Source organism: Spinacia oleracea, chromosome 5 (genome assembly GCF_020520425.1).
Source record: "Spinacia oleracea cultivar Varoflay chromosome 5, BTI_SOV_V1, whole genome shotgun sequence".
NCBI classification, from domain to species: Eukaryota; Viridiplantae; Streptophyta; class Magnoliopsida; order Caryophyllales; family Amaranthaceae; genus Spinacia; species Spinacia oleracea.
The window spans coordinates 28,882,249-28,907,111 of record NC_079491.1 but is presented as its reverse complement, the minus strand read 5'-3'; the positions used below and the strand labels follow the sequence as shown (position 1 = coordinate 28,907,111).

The 24,863-nt window shown below is 38.7% G+C and overlaps 3 protein-coding genes across 7 annotated transcripts; 1 reads left to right on the top strand and 2 right to left on the bottom strand.

Moving 5' to 3' along the window:
* The first annotated feature begins 11,052 nt into the window (after positions 1 to 11,052).
* LOC110804341 (BTB/POZ domain-containing protein At3g08570) lies at positions 11,053 to 13,925 on the top strand. Its single transcript, XM_022009923.2, has 4 exons — positions 11,053 to 11,536; positions 11,613 to 11,679; positions 11,792 to 12,988; positions 13,071 to 13,925. The coding sequence occupies exons 1-4, from the start codon at positions 11,463 to 11,465 to the stop codon at positions 13,578 to 13,580; spliced, it is 1,848 nt and encodes a 615-aa protein (XP_021865615.2). The 5' UTR covers positions 11,053 to 11,462; the 3' UTR covers positions 13,581 to 13,925.
* Positions 13,926 to 13,964: 39 nt separating this feature from the next.
* On the bottom strand, positions 13,965 to 16,469 carry LOC110804342 (V-type proton ATPase subunit E). Its single transcript, XM_022009925.2, has 6 exons — positions 15,857 to 16,469; positions 15,306 to 15,406; positions 14,989 to 15,190; positions 14,684 to 14,877; positions 14,422 to 14,521; positions 13,965 to 14,318 (listed from the first exon to the last, which is right to left on the bottom strand). Exons 1-6 carry the CDS (start codon positions 15,956 to 15,958, stop codon positions 14,286 to 14,288), a joined length of 732 nt encoding a protein of 243 aa, XP_021865617.1. The 5' UTR covers positions 15,959 to 16,469; the 3' UTR covers positions 13,965 to 14,285.
* A 335-nt stretch (positions 16,470 to 16,804) lies between these two features.
* On the bottom strand, positions 16,805 to 19,488 carry LOC110804348 (acid phosphatase 1). 5 transcript variants are annotated; one of them, XM_022009934.2, is made up of 4 exons: positions 19,137 to 19,488; positions 18,024 to 18,455; positions 17,179 to 17,391; positions 16,805 to 17,082 (listed from the first exon to the last, which is right to left on the bottom strand). In XM_022009934.2, the coding sequence occupies exons 2-4, from the start codon at positions 18,446 to 18,448 to the stop codon at positions 16,905 to 16,907; spliced, it is 816 nt and encodes a 271-aa protein (XP_021865626.1). In that variant the 5' UTR covers positions 18,449 to 18,455; positions 19,137 to 19,488; the 3' UTR covers positions 16,805 to 16,904. The 5 variants fall into 5 exon arrangements, with proteins under 5 accessions (XP_021865626.1, XP_021865627.1, XP_021865625.1 ...); XM_022009935.2 differs by having other exon boundaries at positions 18,024 to 18,450; positions 19,137 to 19,486; XM_022009933.2 differs by having other exon boundaries at positions 18,024 to 18,458; positions 19,137 to 19,484.
* Positions 19,489 to 24,863: the final 5,375 nt, after the last annotated feature.

Below are 24,863 nucleotides of genomic sequence, written 5' to 3'. Positions count from 1 at the left end.
CATGGTGACCTGTTTTTGCGAGGGTCTCACGAGCCCCCGAGTGATAACATTTGACTTAAGGGTCATCACTTGGAGTGTCGACATATCCCTCACGTGTCATTGGGATTTGTCAACGGATAGTATAGAAACTTCCTCACTTTGTCATTGGAAGGATCTAAAGGTGCGCAGAAACTCCCTCACTTTGTCATTGGGAGTAGCTACAGATGTTTTCGAAATCAAAGCTATAAAGTGTAATTGGGCCTGGCCAAGCCCAACCACGAGGTAAAAATGTTTTTAAAGATTCTCATTTTCAGGGCTAGCTAAACGAGAAAACCCCCTTTTTTTATGGGACGTAAAACGAAGGAAAATCCAGCACATCGTTCTTTTTTGAAAAACGGAAAACTAATCTTTGGAAAAAGGGAAAGCTACTCACATCGTTCTTTTTTGGAAAAACGGAAAACCAGAAAAAGTTATCGCTGCAGCGACTAAGGACCTGTGCGGTTAGTGGCGCAGACCCCGCCGGCTAAAGATGGCGAGCCTGTCCGCTAAGGGTGGACACCCCGTCCGATAGAAGTGGACAAATCTGTTTTTGAAATTTGAAAATAAGGACCTACGCGGCTTGTGACGTAGACCCCGCCGGCTAAAGATGGCGAACCTGTCCGCTAAGGGTGGACACCCCGTCCGATAGAAGTGGACGAATCTATTTTGAAATTTGTTTTGTGTTTATTTTTTGAAAATAAGGACCTACGTGGTTTGCGCCGTAGACCCCGCCGGCTGAAGATGGCGAGCCTGTTTCATTTTGTTTTTTTGAAGACTCTACTTTTCGAGAACTGAGGATCTGCGCGGCTAGTGACGCAGACCCCGCCCGCTGAAGGTGGGCGAGCCCTGTCCGCTGAGGGTGGACGTCCCTGAATTCGTTTTTTCAATTTGGAACTCGCGTGGTTCGTGACGCGATCCTGCCCGCTGAAGATGGGCAAGTTCCTATTTCTTTTGTTCATCGTGATTTCTTTTGAGAATTTCTTTTCTTACTCATTCTCGCAGGAGCGAATTCTTTCGAGGGATGCTCGGATTTAGTTGCAACCTGAATGTGGGTTGACAACGGGCTTAGACGGGCCATTGTCTCGTGGTCATCATCTTTCATGGTCTTGAGCTAGTCTTTACGGCTCAATTTTGTCACTACTTGGGTCCTTGATTAGGGGACTACGTATAGGTATCAACGGCGACCTTTGTCTTGAGGTCGTAAACCGGTTTTATTTTTGAGACATCCAGACACATAGTCTGGGAATATTGTTTTAACTTTGCATAATATATATTTTCTTTCGAGCCCCCAAGCACTCGTGCTTGACGGTCATTTCTTGTCAAAGGGGTTCCTTAGGGATACGCAATTTGTGATGTCCTTGATCATGTTTGGGATTGTACTCGTAAGTGCGAGCGATCTTTGTAGTGGTGTTGAATGGATGCGGCAGGGCCCAACAGAAGTTAGGGCCTTTTTGAGCCTGGGTTCATTTTCGGCGCCCAGGACTGGGCGTTGAAATAATTCACGCCCAGGTGGGGCGTTGAAAGTGTTGTTTGGGCTGGTCTTTTGATGACACTGTTGGCCTCTTGTTCATTCGTTTATTTCACTTGGAAATTCTACATATTCTCTTCTTTTTTGTTTTTTTTTTCTTTTATTTTTATTTTTTGGAACGTAGAGTTAGAGATTATAATGAGTTGAATGATCGTGATGATTTCTCGAAGAGCCGTAGCCGATTGGTGGACTACGGCGTTTGTCGCTTTGGGGCGATTTTTTAAAGGAACTATCGCTCTTTAAGGTGTACAGTTATTGCAATAGTTGGGCGAGTCTATATGGCCCGAGGAACATATCTTGAGGCGTAAGACTTTGATCGCTCTTGTTATTTTGAACTTATATATTTTTTCCTTTTCAACGTATTCGTGAATGTTCGATACTTAGAATGTATGTGCGAACGAGCATTCATAGAATGGCCGTTGCGTGCGGTCCATTAATCAGTTTGCTTGAATCATTTTTTTTTTTGAGCAATGACTGATTTTGAATAGTTTGCTTAGAAGCTTTGGTAGGGTTCAGGCCCGTTCATGAAGTGGGCTCAAACATCGTGCCCTTTCGATTGTTCAAACATTTGCTTCGAGATTTTTTTTTTATTTTGCTATGGTTGTTTTGTAGCTTGGAGCCCCCAAGTATGCATGTTGGGATGCTTCCTTTTGGCGTACGATTTTTGTAGGTTCTTTCGAGAAAGATGCCCTGGGGTTCCGCTCGTGTAGGTGCGAGCTATCCTTTCCGTGGTAGGTAATGTTTTGCTACTTTTAATCCTTAATGTAGAAGTCGTGTGGCTTGCATTTTGAATTTGGGCAATAAGTAGTCTTTGCCTCTTTTACACGTGCTCTTGGTCGTGCCTACATTAGTGCAATATGCCTTACTCTTTTTTAGACTTGTACCGTGGGATGGTTGAACTTATGGTGCGACGTAGGCTTGTGTGGCCTAACAGCGTGTCTTAGAACATTCCTTCAGGTGTTGGGATATCATTATTATTTTTTGCATTGGAGTACTTCATCACGCCTCGTTCAGGTGTTCGAACAAGTGTAGCACCTTCTGCGTGGGTTTGCACGGCTTATTACTTCGTTCGATGCGAGGATTCATAGGTGTTTCTTTCTTATTTTTATATCTGGGCAAAACTTGGCTAGCAGAAATATTCAGCGCCCAGGCTGGGGCGTTAAAGATATAGGCGCCCAGCTCTGGGCGTTGGAAATGATTTCTGGGTATATTTTGACAGTTCTTATCCTTGATTTTTTTTCTTTCGCTTTTGCTTTGGAACGAGGTAGACTGTGTAACAGGCGCTTGTAGGGCGAGCGTTATGTGCAGTAGTTTGATCGGAGTTTTGGTGACTCGCGATTTTCAGTTACCCTTGTTAGTGGGGTGACTTTATATATTCTAAGTAGTGCTTTAGAATTTGGGAGGGGTTGTAGCCATTCTAAGGTTCGTTTTACACGATTAAAGCTTAGGATTGTGCCCCTGTGATGTATGTATAGCATTAGCGTCGAGAATTTGCGATAAAATCGTCATTTCGAGCATTTTTAGAGTGTTTTTCTCAAGCCCCCAATTGTAGCTACGGGATTGGCTTGGTGCTATAATGTTTTGCATACGTCTTTATGCATTCATGGGGACATGGATCATGAATAGTTTGAACCAGAATCGTTTAGTGCGAGGTACGTTCGAGTAGTGACCTGCTACTTCTCTTGTAAATGTCGTATTATGCGACATCGCCATGGTCAAGGTAGTAACATGTGGAAGTGTGCCTTGACCAAAAGCTAGGTGCCTTTCTTTACCCATAATCATATTTAGAAATCTTTTTGACTTACTTGCAACATCGAGATAAACGCATACTTAGCTTAAACCAACGACACTATGTCATGTTCGAAGAAGTCTTTTGAAAATTATTTGAAGTCCGAGTCCTACTATGTACAATCCGAGGTGTCCTAAGTAGGTTGACTTATAGAAGGGTTCGTACAGGATTACATGAGTGAATCAAAATACTGTTACGATTTTTAGAATGCTGTCTAAGGATTTGCTGGAAGCCAGGGTGCAGGCGCCAAGATTTTACTTGTGCCCGTGCGGCACATGCTTTAGGCTTTTAGGGCCATATTTTCCAGAATTGCGGGAATATAAACCGTTTTCAAATCGACTTAGATTTACTTGGTGTATGTCTGCACAAAAAGGTCAAGGTATACTTAGTTCTTTCCCTAGCTTATCATTTCAATTTTTTTTTAGCCCCCAGTTGCTGTTATGTCTTCCCATTAATGATGCTTTCAGATTTCGATTTTAGATGCCCGTGTCATATGTCTGAGTAGGGTGAGCCTTGGTTAAGTGCCAAGTCCTATTGACAATGTCTGATTTTTTTTCAAAGGAGATTAGCAAGCATTCGAATTACCATGGACGGGTGCCCTGAGTTCGAAGGAACGATGGGGCGATGTCGTAGAACAATCCTCTTTATTGCAAGCTTGCTGCCTTTACTACTTGTTGGCGATTATGACTGTGTCTAGTGGTGAAAGAAGGTCTTTAAGCGAACGACTATGTCTAGTGGTGAAAGAAAGTCTTTAAGTGAGTTAGTTCGCTTTAGGGAGGGTCAAGTCGAGTACTTTAGAGGTCATGGACGCTTGCGCTAGCCCCCATTCAATTGAGGCAGAGCGATCTTTTGAGTCTTGGCTAAGTGCCTAGGAGTGTGAGTGCTCCTTCTGGCAAGGGTACGTGCCCTTATTATTTTTCGATGTGTGCTCATTAATTTTGGCATCTTGGTGACTTGGATTCTTCCTTTGACTTAAATTTTTCTTTCGAATTGGATTGCAAGTAATTAAATTTCAATAAGGGACTTTTATTTCTTATTCTTGTTATTCTATAGGCTTTAACATTTTTGCAAATTGGTTAGACTGAATCATGGATTGCCTACGTATCCGCCTTAAATAGATTTAATTTGGAATCAGGTCTTGCGTAGTTCTTAGCCTAGAAAATGGTTTCTTAGAATGCCGATTTTAAACAAGTATGTTATGAGGTGGAAACATATTATTTGAAACGGTAGAATAAGTGAAGTTTATTATTATTTTAATCTGCCTCATTGCCGTAAGCCAAAAATTTGTTTTATATATTTTTTTGAGTACATGTATTTTTGGTGGTACGTATACCTGAATACGTGTTGTACCCCTCCAAGTGTTCGTTATTTTTCCGTGTATGTGCGGATAAAATGACGAGCACTTCTGGACAAATTTTAGCAAGCAGAGAGATTCAGCGCCCAGGCTGGGGCGTTAAAGATTTCGGCGCCCAGCTGCGGGCGCTGAAAATTATTTCTGGCGGATCTTTTTTTTTTGTGCGCTAAATGCTCCTTTTTCTTTTAGACTAACTTTAGAGGCGCTTTGCAAAGTTCCTTTTTTATTATTTATTACTTTTTTGTACTTTTCATTTGTCTTCCTTTTTTATTCGTGATTCAAGACGGTTTGAAAGACGGGTTGAATGAGATAGGATAAGTTGTATAGGTATTAGTCGAGCACGAGGATTACATCAACCAAGGCCAATGAATAGCATGGGGACAGCTCAAGGGTATAGGATGTATCCACACAAGTTATATGGTCATTATGCTAATGGTGGCGTAAGAACTGGTTTGGGCTTTGGAAATAATGGGCATGACGCACGTGTCAATGGCCGTGCGTGGTTTGCGGTTGATAACAAGTTCAAAAACAAGAGTTGAGGTAATGGTTTCTTGGGTTATGGCAATGAGAACATGGATGGGTTAAATGAGCTGAACAGGGACCCCAGAGCGAAGGCGTCTAAGAGCATAAGGATTGGAAAGGGTAGAAATCGTAGGATTTTATGATTTGGATTGGTTGACTCAATTCTTTTCCTTCGTTTACTTGGGTAGATTTCGCACTTTGGGAGGTACGGGCTAAGTATTTCATGGCTCTTTTCGCTCTCCCTTTTCTCTTTCTCTTTTTTTCTTTTTGCTTGGGATTTCTCCCCAACATAAATCCTTCAATCAATTTTTTTGTTTGGGCTAAAAGGTAGATGGTTGTGGTCTTTGAGTCACGAGGCGAGACTGAGTGAGCCTCGTTTGGTAGGCCTATGGTGGACCTTTAATTTTAGTAGGCCTAGAGTGGACCTTTAATTTTAGTTGGCCTAGGGTGGACCTTTAATTTTGTCTTACTTTGCAAGCGTATTTAGTCGTTTCTTAAAATGTGCAAATAGCGTAGATTCAAAATGTTGTTTTTACCTTATTGAAATTTAACGAAAGAATTACATCGAAAATAATTTTTTTTGTTTCTTTTCAGACTCCAGTTTCTGGGATTTAATTGGAAGTTGTGATTTAGACTCGAACTTTCATTAATCTTTCTGATTATAACCCGTGTATGAATACAAGGAGGTGGCCTAGACTCAAAATAATGACGTGGCGTAAGCCTATAACACTTGACCAAGAGACTCTCGGACTTAGGCTAATTGGACCATACCTTTAGTTGGTTGACACTTTAGATTTTAACCCTTGGGTGTTCATTTGTCATGCGCCATTTTTCTTAATGTTGGCAAGGTAGTTATTTGGGGAGATCGAATTTTTATTTTTGCAAGACTGGAATCATTAGTGCGGCTTCCCTCTTAGTGTGTATTGCTTTACCCCAATGGTAGCCTTATGGTATGCCGATGTGGGTATTTTCATGGTTGGTCATGTTGCATTCATGGAAAATCTTTTAGTCCGTACTTAGTAGTATTTCAAGGAGCGAGTGACTCGAGATGACTATGATAGTCGTGACCCAATGTGATTATAAGCCTTAGAGGCCATTAATTTTTTTCTTTGCCAATGGTATTGACACCTTAGGCTCACTTTGGGGGTTGTGCGACTATGGGGGAATGATTTTCAGAATGTGACTGTTTCCATTTTGCAAATACTATAATATATTCTTTTTATTGGTGAGAGAGAGTATTGAGGCCATTGATTCTTAGCAAGGGATGACAATTACATATGGGTGCTTATTGATTTAAATGTTAGGAAGGGAGACTCAATATGGTTTAACCTTTCAACTTGCAGAACGACACCAAGCATTAGGACCGATTCTATGGATAAGATAACTAAGACTTAGGATTTATATTGTACTTTGGCATAGCCTAGTCTAATCTCGGATTTATTTTTTATTCGAACATTATTTTTCTTGAAAACTTCATTTGAACATTATTTTTTGAATACTTTGCCCATGTGACATTCAAGGTTATTTCAATTAGCGGGCTCGATTTTGGAACCGAACATTGCCGTCGTAGGAGGCCTATCAACGACACAAAGAGTTATTTTTTTTTAGTCGCTTTTGGAATCGAGTGCTTTTTCATACGCCCTCGCAGCAAAAAAAAAAATTCGAAAAGTTTTTTTGTTTGCTACGTATATTTTTTTTATGCGCGGGCACCGAGGCTGCTGTGCCTGACCAGAAGGCCAAACAGCAACTTCAGCGCCCAGCGTCGGGCGTGAGAAATTCTGGCGCCCAGCCAGGGGCGTTGAAAATGCGTCCCTGGCAGGGCGTGAGAAATTCTGGCGCCCAGCCAGGGGCGTTGAAAATGCGTCCCTGGCAGGGCGTGAGAAATTCTGGCGCCCAGCCAGGGGCGTTGAAAATGCGTCCCTGGCTGGTTCTCGTTTTCTGTTTGCGTCTACTTTTGTTTATGCGACTTCGATTTTGCGTGCTTGCTTAATAACGTCCTTTACGCGTTGTGCAGCGTTTGTGGGATTCGTTACAGGCCGTCCCGAGCATCGCTTATTTTTGTGGCGATCGTTCGGGTTTGCGGAACACGTATTTCGGTATAACTCTTTGGCAAATTGGTTTATGAATGTTTGGGCAATTTTTAAGGTCGTTGGTTTTTCTAGGATAGTTTGTCACACACAATCATATATTTCGCTACACATAACTAACATTCCATCATGAGGCAATAATAATATGTCATGTAGTTTATGATAGGCTTCTATGGGTAGTTATTTGCGCCTGGCTTGGTACCGCTTCTATCGTAGATCCAACACATGCCCCGGTCGAGGTAGTGTCTTCAGCAGACGAATTTCTCTCAAGAGGCCAACCCGCAAGTGCAAGCCAAGGGGGCATGCAGGCGAGAGGGACCTAATGGGCGAGCGATTGGGTTTGGGACAGGTGTACTACTAGCGAAAGTGCCGAGTGGACAACATTCGAAGCGTATGCACCCCCCGGTTGGCGATGGGTATCCTTAGTCCCAACTCCCAAGATGAAACACCAAGGGAGCCAAGATTCGTTATGCGGTTCTGTCCGTTCACATTAATATGCTGATTTTCAGGTCGTCCCAACTTGATTGGGAAATAAACGCGGGGTAGGATCGTTTCACCCTTCGGCTATTTTGATTACCTACAAGCACGAGTATTTCCTTCACTATCCCCAGTGGAGTCGCCACTGTGAGGGGGTCGAAAAAGCACGAGGCTAATGCGTGACCTCGTCCCTCGTGGGTGTGACGCTTCTTTTTGTCAAATCAAGTGTAATTGGATTTCCTGTGAGTTTACACCCAATTGACTAGTAATATAGGAGTCGCCATTCAGTTTTTAACGACAATGAGAAAAACTGACAAAACCCGGTTATCGTGACATAAATGGAGTGCAATTATGTTTGACCACGACGGCCGTAGGTTCCCTTGTGATCCCTGGTGGTGGGGATCGCTCAACGTACACCCGCAGGGTAGAGATTGAGGGTTCGGGGGACTGTAACTACCGAGAGGAGTACTCGCTCTTCGATAACTCCAGAGGCAGGATATCCTTACTAGCTCAGCATGAATAATTGAAGGGACATGCGTTAACTATTAAACTAATCTGAGTTGATTTTAACAATATGCAACACATAGTACTAGATCGAGCGCGATTATCTGATTTAGATTGTTTTAAGGGACCTAGCATGATAATCCAATTTCCCAAAAATATCATATTAATTAAGCGTGATCGAACAATCAGATTTTAGTTAGTTTAACAGTTCATAAAAGGGCGAGGAAAGCAATTAAACCATGGAAAAGGGACACATTACGACGCACCCTTGAGAGGTGCGTCACGGTTCTCAGAAAACTAACCACTTTGACTTTGCTATTTCTCCTTTTATTTAATGAATCTCAAATTATGGGACGGGATACGTTCTGTTCGATTTATGGATCGATTGCGACAGAACGCGTGATCAGTTTTGCAGCGTGAGGCTTAGGCTTAGGGGGTTTAGAGTCAATACTCAGAATAATTGTGCGTTGTATCATTGTTGTGTGTTTCACGTCGAACTTAGGGCCCTATTTATAGAAAAGAGATCGTGGAAAGATAGAATTGTAGAACTCTAATCCTCGAGGAATTAGAAAAAAACACGTCCCAGGTATTTTCAGCGCCCAGGGCTGGGTGTCAAAGATTTCGGCGCCCAGCTCTGGGCGTTGAAAATAGGATCCATGCAATTTCAGCGCCCATGGCTGGGCGTTGAAATTGATGTTTGGGCCGTTTCTTTGTCAGATTCGGATTCCTAGAATCCGGAGTGTTTGAGATTTAATTGAGTCTTTTAGTGCGTATTAACCTTGTGACGAGATGCGTCTGGGCCCGTTACGAACTCTAGGCTCGTTAGGATTTTAATTAATACGTGACTCTTACTTTCGAATCATATTAGGAATAGGATTCTCTCGCAATTTCTATCTCATTTAGGATTTATGTTGGAGTGCAACACCTAATTCTGACAGGTTTCTATCTTTTATGACTTGCCACTTTTAACAACTACCCATTACGGCAGTTACTATTTTTAGCAGGTTTCTATAAATAGCAGGTTTCGGGTGAAATGAAAAGGGGTAATGAGATTCGTTATTTTATAGGAGATGCGTTGTCAAGTGGAGATTTACGTTTTCATCATCGAACCTTCCCTTTCGGGAATGGGGACAAAAGTAGGTGTCTACACCTTGGAGGCTTGCTGACTCATACCCCTTTGTAATTGAGAAAAATCTCAAATACATAAGTGTAGCTTGAGGTAAATGGAGATCTCGACAATTACTTAATATATGTCGCTTGCTACTTGTGACCAAGAGGTCACGAATTGAGATATGTAGACCAATGATAACTCTTGACCGGCTATTTCAGATTTTCCGGTCACTTTTCGGTGATTGGTCCTGGTAGCATGAAAATGTGGATCTTCATGGGTTTTTGTACTCGATCCCCACAGACGGCGCCAAATTGTTCCGGGGTTGAAACGATGGAAGGAGCGTCCTTGATATCTTGAGTTCCGGTCACGTACGGTGCCTGCAAGATGAACTCCGGGCCAAGGGGGGTCCCCAAGGCGGAGCCTCCGACGCTCAAGTCAGTACAATTGATGTATAAAATGAGGTGTTTAGGGGAGAGAGAGAGTAGGGTGGCTTCTCTAGGGTTAGAGAATGACCCCTTTTACCTTGCCCTTTGAGGGGTATATATAGTGCCTTGTTGGGCCTTTTGAGGCCTTGTTGGTGGTATTGGGCTTGAGTGGATTTTATTGGCTTTTGGGTTAAAATGGTGGGCCCATTTAACACCCCAACAGTTAGATTTTTTTTTGAGGGAGAAAAAGAATATTCTGGATCATTAGATTAAATATAAATGTTTGTTTTAATGATTATTTCAATTGTAAGTAGAAAATGCCGGATAAAGCAGGTATGCTGTCTAAAACATATACTCCCTCCGTCCCTTAATACTCGCACCGTTTCGACTGGACACGCTTGCCAATGCAAAACTTTGACCACCAATATCTTTAACTACATATTATAAAAACTTATAAAATATTAATATTTTGAAAATATATATTAAGATGAAGCCAACAATATATTTTATACTAACATTTGTTTTCATATACTAGAAATAAAATTAGGTCAAAATGAATTATGTAAATAGTGCAAAAAGTCAAAAACGGTACGAGTATTAAGGGACAGAGGGAGTACAAATGATTTTCAGCATATACAATATACACTATGCATACACAAAGTCATACGGAGTATGCATTAAGAGTTCCCTGAATATTTCCTAGTGCTTTTTGTCACATTACTTTTTGTTTTAACAATTGAGCAAATCACCCAAAATCAACAAAAACCAAAATAAAAGTAAGAATCTTGGATGTTAGGATGTAGGATGCGCGGCAATGGCAGATGAGACTTTTATTGGGATCCAAAAAAGGTTAAGGCGTGATATTAAGGAAGGAATTTATAGGATCAAATCCAGGTTATAAAATTAGAAATGTAAAATGCAAAAGAAGAATGAGATATAAATATAATTATCCATAAAGATTAATAAAGGGACATTTGCATGTGTACTTTGCCATACCCTTAAATGTTAGGACATCCCTACACCCCACCTTGGCCAATTATTTAGTCTCCGGAGCTCCCTCTCCTTACCATTTTGATACCTTTGTCCGGTTGTCCCTACTCCCCATTTCTTGCACTCCATAATTCTGTTTTCTTTTTCCTAACGTCAACCTCCATACAAAATCTATCTTGTTCTCGAACATAGTGATATACCTAAACTTAAATGAGCAATATACTCAAAGGTAGTCGTTATTTACCTGTGTACCTCTCGGAAAATGATTAATAAGCACATACAAAATTGATTTGTAACTGATGGATGTCAGTCACATTGTGTAGTACAGGTACTCCGTAATAATTTGAATGTGAAATTTGAAAAGTAGTGTAAATGATGAAATAAATAGGATAATAATTGGGTAGTAATTGTGAGACAAAAAGCTTCCAAAGCGAAATTAAAAAAAAAAAAAAAAAACAACAACAAAGATAAAAGAGAAAGCAAAAGCAACAGTCCATTCCAGAAAACAGTGAGACAGAGACTGAAGAAAGATTTCCCCATCAATTCCTCTTTCTTTTAATTTCTACAGTTAGTTTAGCCAAACAGGGAATTAAGGGAGATATTGAGCCATGACATGATTGAGAAAGGAAATTAGAGAGAGAAAAACAAGAAACAAAAATGGTAGCAGAAGACAAACACCAACTCTCACGGCCACCCCTTCCTTCATCTCATTCCAACACTTTGAATAACCGGTATTAATTATTCTTCAACAGTTTGAATAACAGAATTCTGAATTCATGAATTTTGATATAAACAATTTGTTTACAGCATCTTTCAGGATGTTGCCGGAGACATTACTGTTGTCGTCGACGGCGAATCCTTTCTTCTCCACAAGGTCAGTGTTCCACTTGTATTATTATTATTATTATTATTATTATTATTAATTATTATATCTGACAAGAACAAGACTGAAGAATGTATGTTTGGTTTGTGGATTTATATTCAAGTTTCCCCTGGTTACTCGAAGTGGGAGAATACGAAAAATGATTGCAGATACCAAGGATCCAAAGGTCTCCAAGTTGGAGCTCTACAATTTACCAGGTGGTTCTCAAGCATTCGAGTTTGCTGCCAAGTTCTGCTATGGTATGAATTTTGAGATCACAGCTGGCAACGTCGCCTACCTACGCTGTGCTGCTGACTACTTGGAGATGACAGAGGACTACCAGCTAGATAACCTCATTCTAAGAACTGAAGCTTATCTTGCTCAGGTGGTTGTTCAAAGTATTGAGAAAGCTCTGGAAGTTCTTTCTGCTTGCGAGTCCCTACCTCTCTCTATTGTGGAAGAGGTGGGAATCTCAACCAGATGTGTGAATGCCATTTCTGTCAACGCGCGCAGAGAGCAACTTGCTTCCAGTTTCTCCCATGTAAGGTGCCATGAGGACGAGGATGAGGATGAGGATGACTCTGCGGAATTAAAAGAAGCTGCAGACTATATTGATTGGTGGGTTGAAGATCTCTCTGTCCTCAGGATTGATTTCTATCAGCAAGTTATCTCAGCTATGACAAAAGCAGGAGTTGATATTTGTAGCATCATTGCGTCTTTGATGCATTATGCTCAAGAATGGTTAAAGGGAATTGGAAAACTTCAGATATGGAATCCAGCAAGGTTAAGACCACATTGTGGTACGCAAGAGCGTGACCAGAAGGTGATTGTTGAGGCTCTTGTTGATCTTCTTCCCATTGAGAAATCAAAGTCTTCACCAATTCCCCTGAGTTTTCTGTTTGGTTTATTAAGGATGGCAATCATAGGGGATGCCAAAATCTCCTGCAGGATTGAGCTTGAGAAGAGGGTTGGTTGCCGGTTAGAACTGGTTTCTCTTGATGATCTGCTTATCCCATCTGTTCACAAAGGAGATTCCTTGTTTGACGTTGATACAGTCTGCAGAATTCTGGTGAACTTCCTTCAGCGGATGGAAGATGAAGAAACTAATCAAGATCAATGTGGGTATGAATCTCAAGGTTATAGCTCTCCTACCCATACTTCTCTATTGAAGGTTGGACGCCTTATTGATGCATATCTAGCAGAAATTGCTCCTGATCCTTACCTGTCACTACAAAAGTTCACTGCTATTATTGAGGCTTTGCCGGATTATGCCCGAGTCATTGATGATGGGCTTTATAGAGCACTTGACATTTACCTCAAGGTACTTCACTTCAACTTTCAAAAACTCATGTATAATGAAGCCTCAAACTTTTTGCTCGTCAGAAACTAATTCGCTTGTGCAGGCTCACCCTATGATATCTGAAGAAGAATGCAAGAAGCTGTGCAAGTACATCGACTGCCAAAAGCTCTCACAAGAAGCTTGCAACCACGCTGCACAGAATGATCGGCTTCCTGTTCAAATGACAGTGAAAGTTCTTTATTTTGAGCAGCTACGATTGAAGAATACCATGTCGGGAAGTTCAGGAGATGCACAGTTTTCCCAGAAAATTAGCAGTGGCATCGCAAGTGCTGCAATGTCACCCAGAGATACATATGCATCCTTGAGGAGGGAGAATCGAGAACTCAAGCTTGAGATTTCAAGGTTGAGAATGAGGCTCAATGATCTGGAGAAGGAACAGACTTGCATGAAACAAGAGATGTTGGACAAATCAGGAAATGGTAACACTTTTTTAACTTCACTTTCAAAAGGAATAGGAAAGATTGGGATATTTAGCACCCCAATGGGAAACAAGCGCCAAAAATCAGGGAGAAAAGGAAAAACTGGCCGTAGTCGAAGGCATTCGGTTTCTTAATGTAATCATATGTCTTCAGAAGCTGCCTTCACGTGAAATACAATGATCAGAAGATAAATACTTGAGCCCTTTACCTTCTTTCTGTATCCAAATGCTAAGCAAACACATGAACATAAATTTGTAATCGTCACGGTTTACAGAGAGGAAAGCATGCTTAAGTACCAGTTTAAAAAGTGTTCTTGAAGCAAAACCAATATTTAAGCATAGTTTCCTGCTTCTGAAGTCAAGATTTGAGGCACAAATGTTCAACAAATCAGAGTGTTAAAAATACTAAGTATCACATTGTATGTAGAATGCTTCAATATCTTGTCTCCTATATCTGTTTAAGAATCTTGACTTAAGTAATGAAGTGGATAGTTCTGACAAGTAAACAAATTCAGTCAATTTCTTTGAAGTTCAAACTTTATATACGGAGTAATTGAGAAGAAAGTATTATTCTTCAAATTATTACACTTTAAAATTTTAAATTACAAGAATAAGTTGTTCATTTCACTCCTTCTGATTTGGAAAAGGGGAAGAACTAAATTAGCACTCCATGCTTAGCAAGATTAAAAAACTTGCATTTATTCTAGGCTTGATAAATACATTACTTTTATTCCTGATAACAAGTAAAGCCAATGACAATGCAATTCATAAGTAAAGCATTAAGTAACGACTCTATATACTTGGTATGTCCTTGTTTGAATCTTCATTAGCTGCACCACACTATGGACTCTGCCCAAAAATGTGCTTGCGTATCTACAATGAAAATTAAGCAAAAAATAAGCGAGTGGTTTCAGAGCTACAGTGTTGTTGCAAAATCTAAAATAGGAGTTGAAAGAAAAATGTCATGAGTAAAGACCTCAGGTAATTTCTTCCGAAATGCCACATCTAGGCGTGCATCCAGAGTATTTTCAAAAACTATCTTTCCATCCCGAGAAGCCATAACTACTCCTCCCGAGCTTCCAAACACAAGAAAATCAAACAGAGACTTAGGATCATATATAAGCATAGGCATCGCTCTAAGCAAGTAACCCAAACAGCAGCATTTGCCAGTAATAAAAACCCCTTTATCTTTAATAATGTATCTAAAATAACAGGAGAAGTGGAAGGAGGTGAGTTACCATGAGGGAGCATGGTGGTCTGAGGCAGAGGGAGGTGGAGGGAGATAGACCTTATCAATGGTAATTGTGGGTGCGCGTACTTGAGTTTTCTCAGCATATTCTCGTTTACAATCCTCGAGTACAGACTCAACTGCTTTCTTGTCCACCTCCCTGCAGCGTAACAACACAGAAGGCTCCTTCAAACGTAGCAAACTCTGAAATGGAGAGACAAAGATAGTTGGCTAACATCTAAACTGAATGAAGATCATGTTGTATAATTATCAGGCCGGCTAATTAGAAAAGAAAACAAGTAAGTAAGAGGGGACCTGAAGAATCAAGGCATGGAGAAGCTTCTTGTAGTTGGAGGCTTCAGAAAAAGCTTGGAGAAGCTTCTTGTAGGAATAAGCAGTCTGATCGTCAGAAACACGAAGAAGCTCCTTGGAAGCAGCTTCTTTCATGTCTTTCACAATCTCATCTTGAGCTTGTAAGAACTTTATCCTTGAAGCATTCAGCTGCATTGAATACTCACTGCATTCCCCAATCAATCAATCAATCAATCAAACACTAATAACTTGTATTTTTATGTTAATAAAAGAATGGTCTGGTGTAGCTGTTAGGTAGCTGAGTACTCGTAGGTGCTTACATCTTTTTGCGGACTTCCACCTGTTTGTACTTGCGCTCATATTCTTGTCTAATCTTCTTCTTTTCAGCTTCTACTAATTGTAGTTTCTCAATGTTGAATTCCTAATATTAACCAATATCCAATTATACATCACCATTACTCACATCAATACTCCTAGCCTTTCATTCCTAAATAAACTTTGACCGTCATCTATACAGCTATACTACACCAAAGTTCATGTAGCACGTGGTAAGAGTACATACTATTTGAAACTCCCTCGTCCCTAATATATTACATGAGAAATCATGGTCAAAGTTTTCATAGAATTGCAACGGGGCAATGGGATTACATTTTAATACTTCAAAAACATGTTGATGTGTAATCAAAATTTTGATACAAACTGAGGATCTTCTAAAACAAACACCACATTTATTTAGGGATTTGGAGGGGTAATACTTACGTACAATTAATTAGATGTTGCAAACTTATTTGTTAAAATTCACTCTGTGTGATTGAATTGATGAAAGAACAAACAATGCAGATAGATATAAAGAAGAAGAAGAAGAAAAAACCTCATCGGCAGAGACAGAGAATTCGTTGGATCGTTCGATGGCTTCCTGGCGGATGAACTCCACCATTTGATGTATCTGCTTCAATACGTCTCCATCGTCCATCCTAGCTTCTTCTTCACTTTCCGAAATTCAATTACAATTTCCAAATTACGAATTACGAATTACGAATTGCAATGATGATAATTATGATTCACAAAAACAAATTGGAAACGGATTGGTTGGTTGTGTTTGTCAAGGATCACATCTGCTCCCCAATTGCCGGCCGATTCTTCAAATCAACCTTTGAATTTTTCAGAGATTTGCCGGTTAAAAAAACCATTCATAACGTACATTACGTATGTCGCCCATTTTTTGTTGGGCTTCTCGTGGTTTTCCAACAATAGCCCATCATTCCCTTTTAAACTTCATTGGCAAACGGAATGGCCCATTCATTCCGTTTGTACGTTCTCGTTACTCTCTATAATCGTTCTTGCGTCCTCTATAACATGGGACTCGTAAAGCTTCATCGAATGTACACATAATAAACAACTACTAAAAGAGTGAGTTAATATAATAAAATATGGTAAAATAAGATAGATGTATAAAAAGATAGATGGATGTAAGAAAAAAAAAAGAATAAAGTAAGAGAAAGTGAGGGACAAGGTAGTAAAGTTCCTTGTCCAAAAATATAACAAAGTGTAGTGTAAAGAATATTTTAAAACGGAATAAAACAGAAAATGTAAATATTATTTTGAAATAGAGGTAGTACGAAGTAAATGTTTTTGGAAATAAATACAATTATATATTATCTTTGCTTGTCTCAATGTATATTTTGAATATATCAACTTTATATAATTATACTAATACATAACGGTAAATATGGATGATCAAAGTTATTTTATGCGTTGGCAAATGTGAAAGTAAAAATGGTGCAATTATTTTGAAACGGAGAAAGTACTTTTGATACGATTTCTTTGTAAAATTCATCGCAATTTCATTTCATGATTAACAAACACATTTACATACATGACGTATGAAACAAGCACCAAATATGGGTGTGTAGAATGGATCAAGGAACGAAGTACATGGGATTGGGAAGTTTAAATGTACGGTCACCGGTATAATTGCCTTGAAGATCACTCCATTGATCTCCAACATTTCCCCAAACCCTATACCCTTGCTCCATTAATTGTCTACGTATCTCCGACTTGTACATCATTGCACTTAGTCCTCTATACTCCGGCGACCTAATTTCAACACAAAATTAATTAGTAAAATCATAATTAAAACACCATTATCCAACCAAATTAATTTAAACAAAGTGCTATATGAAGGTGACTAACCTCATAATGAGGCGTTCATAGCCAACAAAACCTTGGTTAACCAGATTTTCAACAGTAGCTTCGCCAAGGGTCTCTTCGTCCCTTCCCGTTAATAACATCACCTTAAATCCGACTTCAATCAATCTGTAAAATATTTCCAACACTGCCGGAATGGCTAGACTCTCTCCTTTAGATGCCCATATTTTGAACTCCATTGGGTTATATGGATCACACCTACAAATTAAATCACATAACATAAATATTCATATAAACATATACTACTACTACGTATTTAATAACAGTAAAATTTGCAAGAAATATGGAGTAACACGTGTCCTCACTTAAAAATATCTTCCCATTTTATTTTGTTTCAATTTAATGTTCCATTCTTCTACAATAAAAAAAAATAAAAAAAAATTCAACCCCTTTAGTCCATTCACCTCCAATAAATTTCATGCCCCTTAATTTTCTAATTTGAACCTATGTAACTATTGTATATCCTTAGTTTCGTTCTTCCATTGAATGATTTTCACTCATCCCTTATCTCCATGAAATAATTTTCAAGCTCTTTTTGCAATTCTGGCTAGGTAAGTAATAAGTTATTGTTCCTCATTTTTCTATTAATTAATTATTGGATTTGTTTTAGTTTTAAATTCAATACCAACTAATATTACTATCTTGATTGTTTTATTAGTAAAATGGAATACACATATATACTCTTTTAGTGACATGATGAATTGAAAAAATAAAGTCACCTTTATAACATAATAAAAGGTATGCATGGTACATTGGTACGGAGTCAATACTTAATTTGTTAAAATGAATTGCAATGTAATTAAGTAAAGGTTGATTAGTTAAGGAGTTACCCGAAGCGTCTGGCTTGATAATAAAAGAGGTTAGAGAGGCAAGTGTCATCAACATCAAAGATCCAAGCATCCAAGGAATCAGCGAAGGGGGAGACAGTATCTAGATATGCATAAATTTGGTCAATAATCAAGCTAATATCGCGAGAATATTGACCTCCTACCATGTAACCTTGGACATGACGCCAACACTGAATAGGGATTGTTCGCCATCCTCTCATGTTGTTAGCTTCCACTGCCATCCTCCAACTAAGGCAGTAGGCATCACTATTACTTGTCCCGTTTATTATTTCTAACGCTCTTGAAACTGCTGAATGCCGCTTTCTATTTATATTCCTCCTTCCCTTTTTCCCCTCTGTCACTCCCATCGTTGAGATCAATAAATACAATATTATTATCACCAAAACCTCCCTCTTCCACCTTCCCATTGCTGCACTACTGCACAACAATGAAGAAAATACCACATATTATCATACGTACGTACTTCAATTCGTATCTTATAATAACACTTGTTATTATAGATATACCAGAACATACCAAAAAATTTAGAACAAAGCATACCCGATTTAACAGCCTAGCTATACTAAAAACGTACTAGAAAAATCAGACCGGTCCAAACGAAGAGAATAGAGCCTAACAATGTGTAGGTTTTGAATCTTGTACATATGACTAGAGTTTTAGGGAAACGCGTGTGAATGACATCTGTGTTCGGAGACTACCGTTATGGCCTTGTTAATTAACGGTTTAATTACCAGTTGCTGTGGCACGAGTGGCGTACGACTGGTGTACTAGCTAGATGGCGAACAAAATGAAAACATGGTGCATCTCTTATGAGTATGAGTGTACGGCTTTATACAGCTAGGGCCAATGGTGAGGGGTGACGAGGCTTGAATTTGTAATAGTAATTTCACAAAATAAAGTCGGATTATTAAATGACTAAAAAACAGAAGAATGTCGTAAAGTAAGCACTAATGAATTAGCTATAATTAATTAATTAATTAATTAAGCTCACTTGTAATGAATGTCAACTCTATATATTTTAAAATGAATATAATATAATGATAATAATGCATACGAAGTACTATATATTATACTTTTATACTAGCTTGTACATACCAGGATTAGATCGAGTGTGTGACTGTACGGCTGTGTAGCGTTTAATGATAATTGCTTACTTGCTTAGCTTAATTTCAATGGACAATATATCGACCATGGAGTGAGATCAAGACATGGCTGGGAGCCTGGGAATCAGCAAAAAATCTATCTTAATGAATGAAGAAGAAATAAAAAGCAGTGAGGTTTTGCGGGTTTTGCGGTTTGCGTTTTCCAGTTTGAGGAAGGAATAAATAGACAAGTAAGAATAATTTATTAGAAGAGCTCCTCCACCAAAGAAAAAGGAAGAGGAAAAAGGAAAAGGTAGAGAGGAAAGCACTAGATGAGATGAGATGAGATGAGATGAGATGAGCTGATGAGTCATTAGTCAGAAACAAGATTCACAAAGGTAGCACTTAGCAGACTGGGCTCATGGGCTGGGCTGGTGCCTGGTGGAAGTGAAGGAGTAGTAGACTAGTAGTACATATTTTAGTTAAACGAATTTAATTTAGTTAGGCCATGAACGTACAGGGCACTAAATAATACTACTATAAGTGCATGAGGAGTCAGAATGCAAATAAAACATACTCATTAACCCATCTAATCACATTCCTTCCACCCTCCGTCACCCCCCCATTCATTAATTCACTCTCCATTGCTTCTTAAATAATTTCCTACCCTTATATTTCACTAATACAATAAAAAAAAAAAAACGTTTCTAATAATGTATACATGTTACGTAAAACTTGTTTATTCACTAGTACTTGAAAAATTTATTATGGCCGGATTTTTTTTCTTTTTGGGAACTAAAATTAATTCATTGATAAAAAGTCATACGACATCTAAAAAAGATATATGAATATATCAAATACAAAATAAATCGAATCAAATAAAATTTATTTTTAGCAAAATTACGATCATATATTGCACGTCGAACATCTTATACACCTTCTATTATGATCGGATTTAAACTATTGAGACTTATAATGTATAAAGCTAATGTCTTACCACGGGGAAATGATTTTGACACCACTCTGCAACTCAGTTTTGTACTCTACTCGATCGATTACAAGATGGAAAGTGGCCGAGAATTAACAGAAAGCGTCCAAGGGCCATGAATTCTACCCAATGGTTGGCATACGAAGTGGGTATATATAGATTTTGTTTTCTACGACTAATAATTTTAATGGCCTAGGTCCCCTCTCTCGACTCTCAACACAAACCTGCCACATGGATACACCATTTTATGTCACCAAATCTACAACCAGATTCTCTATTCTCGTCCCCTACGCTTTAACCGTGCATGGCCATATCAATAGATATCACCTATCTATTCAGCAAAAGAAATTAAATAGGTAATAATAAAGGTAATAAGGTGTGACAACATTTAGTTATCTCAATCCTATGTATTGGATTTTAAATTATATATATAGGCATTATGTACGGCATGTGTCATCAAAATATTTTTACTATGAAAATATGTATTACCACATTTTACTTTATTTCTAAATTATTGTCCAAACCCGCTACTTAAATAGATTGGGTGGATCGGACTTAGTTGTTCATCCCGTCCATAAAACCCTCCTAGCTTAAACACATCCTAAATTATAAAAGTGTTATTAAATTGGTTTTATCCATTTGCCATTAATTTAAAATCCCATTTCAAGAAATTTAGGACTGCGTACGATTACATGATGTTAAAATATATTATTGATAGGGAAAATATAATATTGTGTTTTGTATTGTGTTCTGTTATACGTGGGCATACGCCTCTATTTATAATACAAACTAGATCTCATACTCTTCATAGGTTTCCTAATTCATATAGACTTCTATCTTATATCATATAGCCTAGTTATAACATAACTCTACTATATTCGATATTCTATCATATAGGATAACTGCCTTATCCTCAATACCCTCCCGCAATCGGAACGGCAGTTTCACGAACGTTGCGATTGGAGAAATAAAAAAAATATGCCATATGCTTGTCCTGTCGTGTCAAGGAGTCCTGTCGTTACTGTCGTTTCAAGGAGTCCTGTCGTTTCGTACAAGGAAAAAAATGTCATATGGTTGTCTTGTCGTATCAAGGAGCCCTGTCGTTACTGTCGTTTCAAGGAGTCCGGTCGTTTCGTACAAGAGAAAAATTGTTATATGCCTGCCTTGTCGTGTCAAGGAGTCCTGTGGTTACTGTCGTTTCAAGGAGTCCGGTCGTTTCGTACAATAGAAAAATTGTTATATGCCTGCCTTGTCGTGTCAAGGAGTCCTGTCGTTACTGTCGTTTCAAGGAGTCCGGTCGTTTCGTACAAGAGAAAAAATGTTATATGCCTGTCTTGTCGTGTCAAGGAGTCCTGTCGTTTCGTACAAGAAAAAAAATATCAATATGAAAAACCTCTCTCACGGCAGAAGGAGAACCGTCCATGTCTTACGACACATGAAAAACCGTCCATATCTTACGACATATGGAGAACCGATAAATAAAGACAACCTATTACCACTTACTGAACATCCAACATACCTCGTATTCGATCATCAACCATATATTAAGACCGATCGAATAAAATATCACACATCCCAAAGAGAAACAAAAGAGAAACTTTATTTTTGTTTCACAACGGAAAACAAAAATCAAACATGATATTAGTATATATTGCACAGCGGAAATAATTGAATAACTCTTACAAAAACCTTACTTTTGTATAAGCACTTATAAATCCCACCGGTGGGTCTAATTTTTCAACCCACCGGCAGGGTGAAACTTTTGTAATTAATCCCAAGATCTCACCTTGCTCTTGATACCATGTTAAAATATATTATTGATAGGGAAAATATAATATTGTGTTTTATATTGTGTTCTGTTATACGTGGGCATACGCCTCTATTTATAATACAAACTAGATCTCCTACTCTTCATAGGTTTCCTAATTCATATAGACTTCTATCTTATATCATATAGCCTAGTTATAACATAACTCTACTATATTCGATATTCTATCATATAGGATAACTGTCTTATCCTCAATAGACTTCTATCTTATATCATATAGCCTAGTTATAACATAACTCTACTATATTCGATATTCTATCATATAAGATAACTGCCTTATCCTCAATACATGACATCGTATCACTATTTGCCATTATCAACTACAGTATATATTCGCTAATTAAGATGTGAGACTTTTTTTGGACCATTCTTTCCACATACTAACTTCTATTTGAAAGGTGGAGGGGGTGGCTACTGGCTAGTCGGTTACTTAGCAATTTTTGGCTACATGTGTTAATTAGTTGACAAACAATTTTCTAAGCAACAAAACAAATATATATATGTTGAGCTCATTTTTAAGTGCTTCTTCCACTACCATTACCTCATAACAATAAGTCCTAATTAAGCTAGATTCCTAATATGTATATGGAGTATAAAAATTGAAACCTGAGTGGCACATGACCTCATATCAATATTCCATTTTTAAAATTAAAATAGATAAAATTCAAAAGACATGATATTAATATTTACTAATTGTAATAAAATTTTCAAATAGAGGAATTAAGCTCAAAAGACACTCATCTTTAACTTTTTAAAAGTTGGATATTTGTTTTTTATGAACAGTAACTCCCAATCTCCCATAGTCCCATGCACCATTCAGCTCACGAGCCCATATAAATTTTTGTTCCCCAATCAAAGTTAAGCCCATAAATGGAAAGGGTCAACCAATTAATGACCCCTAGATTTGGGTTACCATGCATAAAATGGGTCATCCTGGCCTTACTCTTACGTGAATGGAGGTATTGAAAAGGGGACAAATCAGTCAAACTTTTCCAAAAGTCAATGTTTGACCAAATACATTGATCGTTAATTTAATCAATTGCTTCCCTTATTCTAGCACAAATACAACTTAAGAGGAGTGTTATGATATCCCTTGACTCGGAGGAGGCCACCGCATCTAAGTTAGCATTCCCGGAGTACTTGGGCGGTAGTGGTGAATGAAAACAGTTACGTAGATTGACATAGAAGCCTAAGCACGTTGGTTGCTCACGGTGGTGTTGACGCGCCTACAAGGTGGGGTGAGGAGAAAGAGATTGATAAAGATAATAGGGTAAAGTATATTGTTATCAGTAGTAAGATGTCGAACAACTGTCTTCAACTTTTAAAAGGTTAAACTATTATATTGAGTCAGGACTGTGGATTTCTCTTGATGAGGGTGATAGGCTTTCCTTTCCTGACTTTGAATCTAATGACCCACTCGCTCCAAAATCTTCCCCAAAATCTAACCCACTCCCTTCCACCTATGCCAATCTCATCTCCAGTGCTAGTAAAGGGAAAGCCATAATGATTCAGAGCTCAGACTCTTCTTTATTGGAGTCATCCCAGTCTTTCTCGTTCATCAACACCAGTAGCCAATATCACTACCTTCCTATGGAGACTAGTGAGGACTTGTTTGTGTCTGCCTCATATATATGACTTGTCGAACCCAGAGGAAAAGAAGTTTGGGATCTCATGTCTTCCTCTAGAAATTATGTGCTTGGGTGGTGAAAGGGAGGGCAATAGCTCATCCTACATGAGCAAGAAGAGAAAGGATGAGGTAACCAAAGAGAGGAAGGCAAGGGCACTAAGGAGAAGACAGGCTTGGAAAGGTCAGTGTAGCTCATGGGGACCCACAACTAACCAAAATGGAGGGGCTAACCAGGTGATGGAGAACTCTCATGGGAGGTATTCCTTCTCCCAGTTAGGACAGAAGAGGCGTAAGGTGCAAAGGAACTACTACGGCAAGACGGAGCTGCGGTTTGGGCTCGAGCTGAAGGAAATAATGCCCTTGGTCCAAGTATGCATTCAATGCTAAGTCTCATAAATGCGGTTCAGTATTAATTAATTATACAAGTTAATAATTCAGTGAGATCAAGTGAACTGTATGCCTAGCTAGAGGCCGCTTCAGTTCAAGTGGAATTAATAATATTAATCCACAGCTTACTCTTGACTGAACCCGTAGGGTCACACAAATAGTACGTGAACGGATCAAGTATTTAAGTGAATTAAATACTCCATATATGGATATTCGGAATCGACGGATCTCGGTTCCAGTGGGAGCTGAAATCGTCAAAAGGCAAATTATGAATACTCCGGAAACGATGATATTGCCGGAAACGGAAATATGGATCTTATCGGAAATATAAATATTATCCAGGTCGTAGATGTTGCCGGAAACGGAAATATGGTACGTATCGGAAAATATTATCGGAAATGGAAATATTGCCGGAATCAGAAATATTGCCGGAAACGGAAATATTGTCAGAATCGGAAATATTATCGGAATCGGAAAATAATTACGAAATCGTTTGAGTGTCGTTCTAATTGAATTCTGTATTTTTCTTTACCGTTAAATCGTTGAGTCGGCCTTAAATAAAATATTATATACGTAAAGCGAAAGAGGATAAGCTTCAAAACTCTTGGAACGTATGCACCTTGAGTATGAACATAAGGGGGAGTACACGATTGTAGCCCTGTAATACAAGACGCTGTATTTTTATTTATATCTTGGAATTACGTCATGATTTAGTGACAAAATTAACTTTTAAATTAGTATTTGTTTGGCCCCCAAATTCTAGCTAGTCCATTTTGGACAAGGGAAAAATCCATTCGATGCTTAATCCAATTTTATAATGTAAAATGAAAGTCTAGAGTTGGGAGTGGTGTCAAAAGTCAAGTCTTGTCATTTATTCATGTTGAAGTGATTTAAGGATGTGGCTTTTGCA